The 15228-nt window shown below is 38.5% G+C and overlaps 1 protein-coding gene across 28 annotated transcripts in view; it reads left to right on the forward strand.

Moving 5' to 3' along the window:
• Positions 1-14915, forward strand: part of Camk2d (calcium/calmodulin-dependent protein kinase II delta) — a 263575-nt gene extending 248660 nt beyond the window's left edge. For 16 of the 28 annotated variants that reach the window (XM_006233285.5, XM_017590610.3, XM_017590612.3 and 13 more), the window contains 4 exons: positions 8082-8176; positions 10115-10343; positions 11502-11590; positions 12763-14915. In XM_006233285.5, the coding sequence (XP_006233347.2) occupies positions 8082-8176; positions 10115-10343; positions 11502-11568 (391 nt within the window). In that variant the 3' untranslated portion in view covers positions 11569-11590; positions 12763-14915. 28 annotated transcript variants of the gene reach the window in all.
• Positions 14916-15228: the final 313 nt, after the last annotated feature.

The following is a 15228-nucleotide window of genomic DNA, read 5'->3' on the forward strand; positions in this document are numbered from 1 at the left end:
CCAAGAATTGCTCCCCATCAACCAGCGGCGCTCAACCTCACCTGCATCTGTCGAGTGTGGTTTTACTTTTTAAATAATCATAGTTTTACTTCTTTTATTTCAATGGAAAAGACACAATTTTAGGTAGATATGAGATCTAAAAGCAGGTTATATGTGAGCTTCTTATTAATTCCTGTTGTGATTATTGCTGGAAAAATAGACCTCCAGGTGTTCCCCATATTGAGAACACAGCTCTCTGCTTCCACTTACTTATTGACAGTTTTTTGTATTGGATATTTTTTATTTACATTTCAAATGTTATTCCATTCCCCAGATTCCTGTCCATAATCTTCCTATCCCATCCCCCTCCCCCTTTCTCTGTAAGGGTCTTCCCCCTGCCCAACTACCCACCCCTTCCCACCTCCCTGCCCTGACATTTCCCCTATACTGGTGGGTCCAGCCTGGGCAGGACCAAGGGCTTCTCCTCCCATTGGTGCCCAACAAGGCCATCCTCTGTTACATATGCTGCTGGAGCCATGGTTCTGTCCATGTACTCTTTGGGTAGTGGTTTAGTCCCTGGGACTCTGGTTGGTTGGCATTGTTATTTTTATGAGGATGCAAGCCCCTTCAGCTCCATCAATCCGTTCTCTAATTCCTCCAATGGGGACCCCGTTCTCAGTTCAATGGTTGGCTGCTAGCATTCGCCTCTGTATTTGTAATGCTCTGGCAGAGTCTCTCAGGAGACAACTATATCAGTCTCCTGTCAGCATGCACTTCTTGGCTTTAGAAATATTGTCTGGGTTTGGTGGCTGTATGTATTTGGGCTGGGTCTCAATGAGGGGCAGGCTCTGAATGGACATACCTTCAGTCTCTACTCCAAACTTTGTCTGCACATCTCCTCCTATGAAAATTTTTGTTCCCCCTCTTAAGAAGGACTGACACATCCTCACTTTGGTTCTCCTTCTTGAGCTTCATGTGGTCTGTGGATTGTATCTTGGTAATTCAAGCTTTTAGACTAATATCCACTTATCAGTGAGTGCATATCATGTGTGTTCTTTTGTAATTGGGTTATCTCACTCAGGATATTTTCTAGTTCCATTCATTTGCCTATAAATTTCATGAACTCATTGTTTTTGATAGCTGAGTAGTACTCCACTGTGTAGATATACCACATTTTCTCTGTTGAAGTACATCTGGGTTCTTTCCAACTTCTAGCTATTATAAACAAGGCTGCTGTGAACATGAAACATGTGTCCTTGTTATATGTTGGAGCATCTTTTGGGCATATGCCCAGGAGTGGTATAGCTGGGTCCTCAGGTAGTACTATGTCGGATTTTCTGAGGAACCTCCAGACTGATTTCCAGAGTGGTTGTACCAGCTTGCAGTCCCACCAATAATGGAGGAGTGTTCCTCTTTCTCCACATCCTCGCCAGCATCTGTTGTCACCTGAGTTTTTGATCTTAGCCATTCTGATTAATAAGTTGAATCTCAAGATTGTTTGGATTTGCATTTCCCTGATGACTAAGGATGTTGAACATTTCTTTAGGTACTTCCTGGCTATTCAATATTCCTCAGCTGAGAATTCTTTGTTTAGCTCTGTACCCCAGTTTTTAGTAGGGTTACTTGACTCTCTGGAGTATACCTTCATGAATTCTTTGTATATATTGGATATTAACCCTCTATTGTATGTTGGATTGGTAAAGATCTTTTCCCAATCTTTTGGTTGCCGTTTACTCCTAATAATAGTGTCCTTTGCCTTACAGAAGTTTTGTACTTTTATGAGGTCCCATTCATCTATTTCTAACTCTATGAAGAATTGAGTTGGAATTTTGATAGGGATTGCATTGAATCTGTACATTGCTTTTGGCAAAATGGCCACTTTTGCTATATTAATCCTGCCAATCCATGAGCATGGGAGATCTTTCCATCTTCTGAGGTCTTCTTCAATTTCTTTCTTCAGAGACTTGAAGTTCTTGTCATATACATCTTTCATTTGCTTAGTTAGAGTCACACCAAGGTATTTTATATTATTTGTTACTATTGTGAAGGGTGACATTTCCCTAATTTCTTTCTCAGCCTGTTTATCCTTTCAGTAGAGGAAGGCTACTGATTTGTTTGAGTTAATTTTATACCCGACACTTTGCTGAAGTTGTTTATCAGGTTAAGTAGTTCTCTGGTGGAACTTTTGGGGTCACTTAAGTAAACTATCATATCATCTGCAAATAGTGATATTTTGACTTCTTCCTTTCCAGTCTGTATCCCTTTGTCCTCCTTTTGGTGTCTGATTGCTCTAGCTAGGACTTTGAGCACTATATTGATTAAGTAGGGAGAGAGTGGGCAGCCTTGTCTAGTCCCTGATTTTAGTGGGATTTCTCTTCATTTAGTTTGATGTTGGCTACTGGTTTGCTGTATATTGCTTTTACTATGTTTTACTATATATGGGCCTTGAACTCCTGATCTTTCCAAGACTCTTAAGATGAAGGGGTGTTGAATTTTGTCAAATGCTTTCTCAGCATCTAATGAGATGATCATGTGTTTTTTTTTCCCCTTTGAGTTTGTTTATATAGTGGATTACGTTGATGGACTTATATTGAATCATTACTGCATCCCTGTGATGAAGCCTACTTGATCATGATGGATGACCATTTTGATGTGTTCTTGGGTTCAGTTTGCAAGAATTTTATTGAGTATTTTTGCATTAATATTAATAGGGGAAATTGGTCTGAAGTCCTCTTCCTTTGTTGGATCTTTGTGTGGTTTAGGTATAAGAGTAATTGTAGCTTGATCGAAGGAATTGGGTAGTCTTCCTTCTGTTTCAATTTTGTGGAATAGTTTGGACAGTATTGGTATTAGGTCTTTGATGAAGGTCTGATAGAATTCTCCACTAAACCCATCCAATCCTGGGCTTTTTTTTTTTTTTTTTTTTTTTTTTTTTGGTCGGGAGAATTTTAATAACTGCTTCTATTTCTTTAGGAGTTATGGGACTGTTTAGATGATTTATCTGGTCCTGATTTAACTTTGGTACCTGGTATCTATCTAGAAAATTGTCTATTTCATCCAGATTTTCCAGCTTTGTTGAATATAGACTTTTGTAATAGGATCAATTTTTTTTTTATTTCCTCGGATTCTGTTTTACGTCTCCCTTTCCATTTCTTATTTTGTTAATTTGGATACTGTTTCTGTGCCCTCTGGTTATTCTGATTAAGGGTTTATTTATCTTTTTGATTTTCTCAACCAACCAACTCCTGGTTTTGTTGGTTCTTTTTACAGTTCTTTTGTTTCTACTTGGTTGATTTCAGCCCTGCATTTGATCTTCTCCTCTTGGGTGTATTTGCTTCTTTTTGTTCTAGAGCTTTCAGGTGTGCTCTCAAGCTGCTAGTATACACTCTCTCTTGTTTCTTTTTGGAGGCACTCAGAGCTATGAGTTTTCCTCTTAGCACTGCTTTCCTTGTGTCTCATAAGTTTGGGTATGTTGTGCCTTCATTTTCATGAAATTCTAAAAAGGCTTTAATTTCCTTTTTCATCTCTTCCTTGACCAAGTTATCATTGAATAGAGTGTTCTTCGACTTCCATTGTTTTTGTTGTTATTGAAGACCAGAGTTAGTCCATGGTGATCTGATAGTATGCATGGGATTATTTTTATCTTCTTGTATCTGTTGAGGCTTGTTTTGTGACCGACTATATGGTTTTGTAGAAGAGGCCATGAGGTGCTGAGAAGAAGGTATATTCTTTTGTTTTAAGATGAAATGTTGTATAAATACCGGTTAAATCCATTTGGTTCATAACTTCTGTTCATTTTCTCTATGTCTCTATTTAGTTTCTGTTTCCAAGATCTGCCAGTTGATGAGAGTGAGGTGTTAAAGTCTCCTACTATTATTGTGTGAGGTATAATGTATGCTTTGAGCTTTAATAAGGTTTCTTTTATGAATGTAGGGGCCCTTGCATTTGGAGCATCGATATTCAGGATTGAGAGTTCATCTAGGTGGATTTTTCCTGTGGTGAATATGAAGTGTCCTTCCTTATATTTTTTGATAACTTTTGCTTAAAATTCTATTTTATTTGATATTAGAATGGCTAGTCCAGCTTATTTCTTGGGACCATTTGCTTGGAAAATTGTTTTCTAGCATTTTACTCTGAGGTAGTGTCTGTCTGTGTCACTGAGATGTGTTTCCTGTAGGCTGCAAAATGCTGGGTCCTCTTTACGTATCCAGTCTGCTAGTCTATGTCTTTTTATTGGGGACTTGAGTCCATAGATGTTAAGAGAGATTACAAATAGTGACTGCTGTTTCCTGTCATTTTTGTTGTTAGAGGCATGTCTAACATGTTTGTGTGTCTCTGTTCTTTTGGGTTTATTGAAAGAAAATTAATTTCTTGCTTTTTCTAGGGTGTAGTTTCCTTCCTTGTGTTGGAGTTTTCTATCTATTATCCTTTATAGGACTGCATTGTGGAAAGATATTTGGTAAATTTGGTTTTGTCATGGAATATCTTGGTTTCTCCATCTATGTTAATTGAGAGTTTTGCTGAATATAGTAGCCTGGACTGGCATTTGTGTTCTCTTAGAGTCTGTATGCATTTGCCCAGGATCTTCTGGCTTTCATAGTCTGATGAGAAGTCTGGTGTAATTCTGATAAGTCTGCCTTTATGTTACTTGATCTTTTTCCCTAACTGCTTTTAATATTCTTTCTTTGTTTTATGTATTTGGTGTTTTGACTATTATGTGATGAGAGGAATTTCTTTTCTGGTCCAATCTATTTGGAGTTCTGTGTGCTTCTTGTATGTTTATGGGCATCTCTTTCTTTAGGTTAAGGAAGTTTTCTTTTATAATTTTGTTGAAAATATTTACTGGCTCTTTAAGTTGGGAGTCTTCACTCTCTTCTATACCTATTATCCTTAGATTTGATCTTTGCATTGTGTCCTGGATTTCCTGGATGTTTTGGGCTAGGAGCTTTTTGCATTTTACATTTTCTTTGATGGTTATGTCAATGTTTTCTGTGGTATCTTCTGCCCCTGAGATTTTGAGTGTGGTGTTATATTAAGAGAAGTTTTGACTGGAATATAGGATTTTATGCTTAATTTAAATATTTATAAATTTCTAAATTACATTTTGTGTAAAGAATTCACTTTGCTTGAGAAAAATAAAACATTTAAATAAGATATGAAGGGTCATTGCAAAGCTATTTAGGGATCTAAATCCTTGTGGGGTTTTTGGTGGTGTTGTTTGGTTTTTTTGTTTGTTTTATTTTGTTTTCTTTACTACATAATTCTACCATGTGAAAGTGTTAAATATGGGAGAAAAAGAAAGAGAAAAGAAGAAAAGAAAAAGGAATTGATTCTAATCCTGAGTTAGAAAAATGTTTCTAAGTTTAAAAGCAGGAAAAATGATCATAAATAAGAGATAAATTAATTTCCTGGCTGATAAAATTGGTATACATTGGTTTATACCACTAATTTTGAAAGCCCAAAACAAAACAGAGAATCAATCGACTTTAAAAAGTGTTTGCAAAATGTTGTCCATAGTTATTTTTTATGCTGAGTGGGTAAGAGTAGAAAGACAGAAAATGAACAAAGGATATGAACTTACTATTAGCAGAAAAAAAATCGCAAGTAAAATGAAGAGAGTATAGCCTTGTCCCTTGTTGTGCATAAGCAAAGCCTGTGATAAACTGAAACCCTTCAAAACCAAGCACTCAAATCCATCTTTCCCCCTTAAAAATGTGGCAAAATTACTAATAGAGGGAGGTTCACTACCCAAACACACAATAATGGGCAATGTAAACTGGAGAAGAGAGTCATTAAATATGGGGACTAAGTTGATTAAGTGTGTGTACATACAACCACACGTGCACCAGAACACATGTGGACATCAGCTCTTCACTGTCCCCTAATAAAGTATACTTGATAACAGAGACAGTGACCGTTGGCATTGGGAGCCCCATGGTCATAGGCAGCTCCCCAGCTCTCTTACACTGTGGCTGGTAATAAGTCTGTGCCATAGGGATTGTTCTTTTTATTTGTTGGCCCATTATAGCCCTGTTAGACCTCTGTGGGTCTCTAAAGAGTAAAAGAACTCTTAAAAAGCCCCTTTGGTGATAGCTGTCTCTAGTGGAAGAGAAAAGTTGTGTTTTGTTTTTCTTTCACGGACAGATTGTAATTGTAGCCAGGAGAGGAGAGGTATTTCCTGCTCTCACACAGTTTCAAGTGGAATATTTAAATGACTCAATGTCTTCAGAGAGCATCACCTGACCTCTGCCTAGAGAGGTCTGTCATTTGGCTGAGAATTTACTTCCAGACCCAGGGATGATGCAATATTACTTCCACTCTAAAGCTTTTTAAGTTGAAGAATGTGTTGATGAGGCTCTGTCAGCTTTGCTCATAGCACCACCCCCCAACCAATATGTCCAGTATACTGTCACTCTTTACCAACATAAATCCTGTGCAGCGAATGGATGATAGATATATGGGTAGATAAATGATAGCTAGAGATGATAGGTAGGTAGACAAAAGATATAGATGACAGATAGAAGATAGATGATCATAGATAGATAGACAGAGACAGACAGACAGACAGACAGACAGACAGACAGACAGATGAAAGAAAATGAGAATAGTTTCCAAAATATTGTCTCTTTGCAAGGTGGGTTAAAAGTTTCATTCTAATACATTATAAGACCTCAGAGCCAATGTGAGGTAGCATAAAATTTGGATTCACAAACTGATGACTAAACCACATTTATAGAAGAAATAATAGCACCTGGCAGAATAAATTTCTGTTGCCATAGGAACACTGTTCTCCCTGCTTCACTCCTTAGGAAGAGATTATATATTTGACTTCTGCTTTAAAATGCCTGCCCAGCCGGCAGCCTGAGACAAAGTTCATTATTCTCCTCTACCACCGTCATCACCACAAAGGATAATTGCTCTGATTTGTGACTGTAAAGTGTTCCTTCCTAGGCTGCTGTCTCTGCGTTTCTTGCTTGTGTTTGGTTTGGGTTTTCTGAAGCAGGGACCTGTGTTTCCAGGCTACCCTGAAACTCCTGCTGTATATGGAACACCATTCCTTGTTTACCATTTTCCATGAACTAATGTGCTACACTTTGAAGAACCATAGGATGTTAGGCTTGTTCTTCTAATGGACAGTTAATAAAGTTCTCTCCTATATTGAAATGTCCATTGCCTATATTTCTCCTTTGGGGTAAATTAATAAATAGGCCAAAAATCCTTTGATTTAGACCCAGGGTCCTTGCCGTCCCATCTCCTACATGGCTCCTTTCATATACCTGCAAAGCTCTTGCTCATTCTTAAAAGCCCAGCATCAATTTTCTTCCCTTCCTTCCTATATCATTCCTGTCCACTGTAACCTACCTTTAAAGCGCTTTGCATTAGCTTCTATTTTAGTATCAATGAGTTAAAGTTACTTGCTTACGTAGTTTATGTTTAATAGTTCTCTATTGAATAAGTAAATCTCTCCAAAGAAAGCTAATTGGTTTCTTGGGAATAGCTTAGAGTTGTAGACTCCTTTGCTAAATTCTGCTTCTAGGATTAAAAAGAAAACTATTTCGTCCATTTGAATGACCTATTTCTTTTGAATGTAAAATAAGTTCTAAATATACACTCAATGTAATCCTATGGACATCCCTGGGAAATTCAGACAGGTTTCCTATCCTTCATGTCAGTTACAATACAGGTGTTTGAGGAGGGTGGAGAAAGTGGGTCTCTCCAAGATTGTCCCCCCCAAAATTCTTATTTCCAAGGAGTTAGAATATGTCTTCAACTTTGAGAAGATTTGAAACATAGGAAACATAAGTCCAAAATTAGAAAACTAAAGAATAAACTCTGGAAGTTAAAGAGCAGCATCTTACCCAGGAGCCAATTGTGCTTGAACCAATTAACTTAGTTGTGTGTCTCTGTGAGTTTTCTACAAAATGATCTTTTGGACTCTGCTCTTTGACCTACCTTTTCAAGGTCTGCTGTAGAAATTTCCTATTTGGGGTGTTTTTAAGACACTCAGTGTAAATAAGTACACTTAGTGCTTTTACTGTGAGCCCATTTCCTTATGTGTTTTGGTTTTTTTGTTGTTGTTGTTTTTTTTTTTTTAACTGCAGGAAAATCTGTGATCCAGGCCTCACTGCCTTTGAACCCGAAGCATTGGGCAACTTAGTGGAAGGGATGGACTTTCACAGATTCTACTTTGAAAATGGTATCCACTCCAATCTTCTTGCCAACTTTTCCTTGAATTTCTCCCAATTTGCAGACTCTTTGGCTCTTTCTTTCACTGGGTAATTCTACTAACAGTATGTCCACCTGGAAAACAGTTCTGGTTTGGAACTGAGACATATGTACTTCAGACCTAACAGTCCATTGTGTTTAAAAAATATATGAAAACAGCCATTAAGACCCAGTGAAGAACAGTATTTGTTATATAATGTTGTGAGCATGTATTACTTGAAATATTTGTAAAATTCTTGATATGGGACGAAGAGAAACCACATCCTTGATATTCACAGTGGATGAGCTCTGATAAAGGTCTAGTTTCAAAATATGGCAGGAAGGCAGATGCGCAACCAGCGAGGGCTCCCACTCAGATTGCAAAGGTCTTTCTTAATGTTTCAGTAGCTCAAAGGAAACATATAACTTTCAGAAAACATGCATATTTCCAAAGCAGTTTCTGTATATTAGAAAAATAAATTAATGATAAAGGTAAAACCTAGCCAAAGGAATCCTCATTAACCAGAAATTCTCTACAGCCTAAACTTTCCTTTATATTATCATGGGCAGTGATGAGAATTTAGTCTTTTGCCATGAGATCCTGTTGAATTAAGGAAGAATTATAATTAGGGTAATTGGGTTTACTTGTAGTGATTAAAAGCAAGCCTGCCTTGCATGTGTTTTTAGTGGATGAGTTTCTCGTTTGTTTGTATGTGTTAACTGTTTGCAAACAAACAAGCAACAATAGTTAATGGTAAGTTTGTGTTAACAAAGCTGGGTTCAATATTTTCTTTTTTTTAAGATTTAGTTATTTATTTATTTTATGTATTCAAGTACACTGCCACTCTCTTCAGACACACCAGAAGAGGGCGTCGGATCCCATTACAGATGGGATTGTGAGCCACCATGTTGTTACTGGGAATTGAACTTAGGACCTCTGAGAGGACAGTCCGTGCTCTTAACCACTGAGTCATCTCTCCAGCCCATATTCTGTATATTCCAGCATTTTGATGGCGGCACCTCATACTCTCTCCTCCATCTGTCAATCAATACCATTTTACTTCTAGTAAAATAGTTTACTAATCCATTAATATTCCCATTTAAACATTACAAACACTGTGCACTGATATTTTCTGTAAGTACACTCTCCCTAATGAGATATTCTTTTTATGTAAATAACATTTCGAGTAATTTAGGTAGTTGTTGTCTGTGAATAAGACACATGTTTGGGTAACAGCTAAAGTAACTCAGCCTACTCTAATCTACAAAATGCTATCAATAAGAATTGTGTCATAAATCCGTAAACCTCTCGATCGAGTTATTAGAGCGGGTATGACTGAGCCTATAAGGAACATATTTTAATAACTGGCTGGTCAGAGCCAGCTGATCGCACAGTGGATTGTGAATTTGGACCAGCTGATCACACATAGATTAGGACCAAACTGAAGAGTCACGGGATGCAATGAAGACACAAATCCATGCAGGGGAACAGGGATATTTCCCTCATTCTACATCCTAACTACAGAAATACCAGCCCAAGTCATCGGCCAAGCGTCCCAGTGAGCCCTTCAAAGACCGAAGTGCACCTGGGCCAGGGCTTCTCTACCTTTCTTCATAGCACGGCTTCTGTTTCCAGCCCTTTCCCATTAGAAGTAAATATGATGTCTCTCTGTAGCTTTTCTACCTAATCATTCAGAAGTCCAGAGTAACACAAATTGCCTCTAAAAGAACTCAAGGAAGATAAAGAGTATCTACATTTGTTTCATTGGTTATACTTTATAGCATACCCAGCACTCAGTTAGTACAAATAGATTAATGAGTTAAGGCATGCATGACTACCATTCCTCATTAACCCCAACTGAAGTTAATCTTGATGTTAGTTTACTTTATGTGCAAACTTAATTTATGTCCTTATATTGTTCTCTTTCAGCTTTGCCCAAAATCAATAAACCAATCCACACTATCATCCTGAACCCTCACGTACACCTGGTAGGGGATGATGCAGCCTGCATAGCATACATTCGGCTCACACAGTACATGGATGGAAATGGAATGCCAAAGACAATGCAGTCAGAAGAGACTCGAGTGTGGCACCGCCGTGATGGGAAGTGGCAGAATATTCACTTTCATCGTTCGGGGTCCCCAACAGTCCCCATCAAGTAAATATTCCTAGGCTGTCATCCTTTTTAATTATGCCCTTGACGGTAGGCAAATTTAGAAAGCCGCATTTACAGAACAAATATCGGGTGTGGTAGCATGTTCTCATCTCAATATCCTTTCTCAGATGACATGTTCTATTTCCAGGCAATAATCAAGCAGATGCTCTCAATACATCTCCTAGGTGTCACTTCTGTGCTAGATGCAGACAGAGATGAAAAGGTCTCTCCCACAGGAAATGCATATTCTGATTTAGACACCAATTAATCACTAACACCATGGGAAGAAAAACTAAGCAACATTCTTAACTTTGGAGTTGGTTGCAATGTACAACCAGTATACCAAAGCATCCATACTTTATATGAAAGACTTAATGCTGAGCAAGATGTTACAGGAGGAATAGAATTTGGAGAAACAGAAATGGAAAGAGAACAAGGGGGGAGAGAGTCCAATCCCAGGGAATACTGAGGAGTTACAAAGCTGGCACTTTAGAAACATTAGAAAAGAAGGCAGAACACTGAAGGCTGACTCACTGCAGGAAAGGGGACTAATGGGAAATCATTTGTATCAGAAAAATGAGATGAGCTGAGAGCAAGGAGCTAGTAACACAGTTGGCTGAAGTCTGGTCCATTGAGCATCTCTTCCCAGGATCTCCTGTTAATATTGGAAGATGTTGGGCGAGGGACCTAGTTCTTACAGCCACTCAACACACTCCAGCAAAGCCATTACAATTTCTCAGTTTGGTGGTAGTTTATTCACAGTGAATTTCAAAATCCTTCTCTGTCATTTCAGCCACCATATAGCACTGTTGGATATTCAAACGGAGATAAAACGAATCAACCCAGACAAAAATAAGTTACAATAACAACAGCAAAAGGTTAAACACATTCCAAAAAAAAAAAAAAAAAAAAAAGAACCAGCTATGTAATCAAGAGGAAGACACAAAAGGAGTGGAGAAAAAAAATAGTTTGTTAGTGCTTCTGTGGTTTTTACCCCAAAGAGGTACACCACAAATGGCCAGCTAATGTAGAGGGATGGGTACAGATGTATTGGGCCAGGGGCTAGTTTTCTCTGCATTTCTCTTAAGTGTTAAGGGATAAAGCCTACTTAAGAAAACTTCCTTTTATGCCAGGTGGCTTAAATGGGGCTTCTCTTAATAGGCCACCCTGTATTCCAAATGGGAAAGAAAACTTCTCAGGAGGCACCTCTTTGTGGCAAAACATCTGAAAACCATTCACATTTGGGTCTTGTAAGTAGCATCCCGCCCCACGGTTCTGTGTGATGGGGGCTAATGCTGGAAACTGCATGGCTGGCGCTCTTCCCTCTGTAGGCATTCGCTCAGCAGTCTGCTCGGAGAAACACGTGCGAGGGCTTTGGAAATCCATGGTGGCTTCGCCTGAGCCCTCGATTCTAGTGTTCACTTTACAGCATCACCACGGTTTGAGAGCTACTAAACACCAAGAGGAACGTGGGTTTTTTCCCAATACCTGGACTGTATCACTTTGGCATCCTGGAGTTTCACGTAGAAAGAGACTTCTATCTGGTCAACAAGAATAACTCTCAATTATTCAGGGCAATTTCTATTAAGCTTGGAAATCCTTTGGTGTCTCCCTGTCTTTGGGAAGTTGCAGTTTCTGTTAGCCATCAGCTTGGGCTAACATGTCTGTGAGCTCAGTGGGTCTGACTGAGTGTAATGGCGCTAGCCCAAGAGGCTGGACCACATCAGAAAGTCCAACTTAACTTTAGACATCACAAATGAGATCATTCATGATCATTGACAGTTGACCACAGTGAAACTCATTCCTGCACTGTGGTTCCTAAAGATTTGTGTCTTAAGCTGGGATTAATTAGGGTACAGGCATGACTAAGTGTCACTGTTTATATTTTCCCCACACCAAGTTGGAACAGAGATTTCGAGAAATGGTGCTTTTAGCTATTGCTGTAGAGAAATACGTAAGAATAATTCTCGTCTCTCTGATGGTGAGACCGTATTCCTTCCTGAACTGACTTTTGATTTTGATTTCCCAAGGAATTTAAGCACAATGAACAAAACCATAGGGTGAATTTGAACTTTGATTCTGCTTCAACCAAATATTGATATGAACTCATTAAATCTGTCTAGTAAATATGAATGCTTAAAATGTATATTTAGATTTAATAATGCGGTTGAATCCTGCGACCCCTTCTTTTGTTTTTTTTTCCAGCTTCACTGTGTTAGAACAAATAGATAGTATTGATTGCCATAGTTTAGTCGTTGTTAAATATGTGTATTTATCTTGGAAGGCTCACAGGCAAAGATCTCATACAAGGTATTTCCAATCTGCACTTCAGCTAACTTACGAAACCATATCCTAGTAACAGAAAAGGTTGGTATTAAAAAAAATGGTGTAATTTATTTCTTCCTCCCGTTCTCCCTTTCAGCTAATTGTCAACAGTGCCACGTCTTCATTCTGTCCTCAAGGCACCTGGCGGGGTGATCCTGGGACATCCTCTCCTCTTCATGCATGTTTCTGAGTGCATGAAGTTGTGAAGGTTCTACGTGTAATGCATATGTGACACGTCATCTTACCATGTGACACGCCATCTTACCATGTATTCCTTCCTGTACATTGTTTACACTCCAGCTACTGGACGGATGTTCCATGCAAACGTCAGTTACTGCTGGCAAACTAAAGAGGGAGCTCCGACAAGAAAACTCCGCAATACTCCAAGTTCAGCTGATCCATCAGGTTTCTCTGTGGATGCCAAGATTCAAAAGACTTCATAAAATTACTGTTCAATGAATGACAGTGTGTAAGAGGAAAGGAAATCTTTCAAGAATGCTGCCATTAATCTATTTGGGCTTCTCATTGGGATTTTGGGGTTGATTTTTTTTTCATTTTTTAAGGCAAATATATATATATATATATATATATATATATATATATATATATATATATATATGCCTTCAGTTCCTGGTAGAAATGAATGGATGCCTTTTCTCTGAAAGTGTTGGTGTTGGATAAATGGATGGCTATGTGAGCCAAGTCCTGGGTGATTGTAGGAGCAAGAATCGTTTGCTGTTCTACCATCAAAGCCATGTTGATTTGGGTCGAGCTCTGTATACTGGAAAAATTCACATCATTTTCTAGTTTGATTGCTTTCAGATAGGCACAGTTCTGGTGAATGCTTGGCACTGATCTTGGTTTTTCTTTCCTAAATCTGTGTTCTGTTTTCATTATATACTATTTGCTCCTTTCCTTTGTATTTGTTTTCTTTTCCCACTCTTTTCTTTATCTTTCTCTCTCCCACTTTCTTTCTTTTTTATGTTTTCCTTTCTATAGCTGATAGTGTGTAAAAACAGTAACATTTGCATATGAAGTTAAAATAAAAATCAAGGTCTTCTAGAAGCTAAAACTAGCACTTCCGGTCTCTCACGGGGCTGTGGAGTTGTTAGAAGATTTAAATAAATACTTAAATAAGAGAGGAATGAATTCAGCTTAGGTTACCACTTGTGCATAGGTATCCTTGCTCTGTTGAAAGTGTTGGAATTGTTGAGACTTAAGCTAACAGCAGTAAGAGCCTGCTTACACAGTCCTGGTTCTCCCCAACTAGATATTGAAGACCAAGTGGAGCCTGACCAGGGTTGCATGCAGAGCACTTGTTTTGGACCTTCCAGACTAGGAGGCATTTACTGCCTCACTTTCACTAGCTAGCCACAGGAAGAGTGTTCTCCATCCTCCTAGAGGTTGAACTTGACCTTCGTGACTAGTGCAGTTCTAGCTTCTCTCTTGAGTCACAGTAGCATCCTGATGCCAGGAGTTAGGCTTTTGTCCAGATTAAAACAACGAGGAAAAGGAAATGCCCCAGTTTTCTTTCCGTTTCCCATTTCTTCTTTGTCGATTCGGTCCCTGGGAGACTGTTTCTCCGCGCTGAACTGCTTTATGGTGCATGGAATCTCCATCAGCGTACTTCTACCCTAGCCACTCACACTCCTTAGAAGCTGATTTTTAAAGCAGAAGCAAGGAAGCAAAAGTAAAACACTCCCTTCCCCTCTTTTTCCTCATTTCACCTTTTGGTGTTGATTGCTAATCACTTTAGATATATTGTTGCTAGTGAATGTATGATAGATGGGTTGAAGCTTTTCTGATAATTAGCACATGATTTAAAACAATATATATTTAAAACAAATATATACAGTACATGTATTGAGCCGTGTTAACCTGCCAATGAGATCTGTGAAAAACGTAATGGCCTCACTTTTCCCTTTGAATTTCTTTTACCTTTCTGTGAAGCAGCTCTGCGTGGCATACATGTATTTAAAAACACAAATAGTGGTAGAATGGGTTTTTTTTTTACACTTTTAACTTAGCATGTGGTGTTGAAGTATTACCATAGATCCAGTTTGTCTTCTGCACTAAGATGTGAGGAAATCGTGATTTGTTCTCTCCAGCACAGTGGAATTACACCTTCATCATCTTCTATTGTTTTGAAAACACTGCAGTTTACCATGGGACACTGTATATAATTCTTGCCGTAATGGTAAATGACAAATTGATATATTTAAGAGTTAATAAATTTGTGATTTCTGCTGACAGTGTGTCCTTCTTTATTTCTCAAATACCCTATGTGTGGTGCCGGCCACAGCCGAGGACATTATGTCCTGCCCTGGTCTCCTTCAATAAACATCTTGCAGTCTGTGATCATGGCAAGCAATTTGTTCTCTCTGCACATAACAGTGCTGTCTTTTCACAAAAAAAAATTAGCTAAAAGGAAAGTAGTTAGCAGCTGACTATCCTAAAAGATTTTAGACATGCTGCTTCTGTCCATCTCTTACAGGACTGCTAAAATGTCCCACTCACTCCTAATACAAATCTGTCAGTCATCTCCAGTATCTAGCAGTCACCC

Source organism: Rattus norvegicus, chromosome 2 (genome assembly GCF_036323735.1).
Source record: "Rattus norvegicus strain BN/NHsdMcwi chromosome 2, GRCr8, whole genome shotgun sequence".
Classification (NCBI taxonomy): domain Eukaryota; kingdom Metazoa; phylum Chordata; class Mammalia; order Rodentia; family Muridae; genus Rattus; species Rattus norvegicus.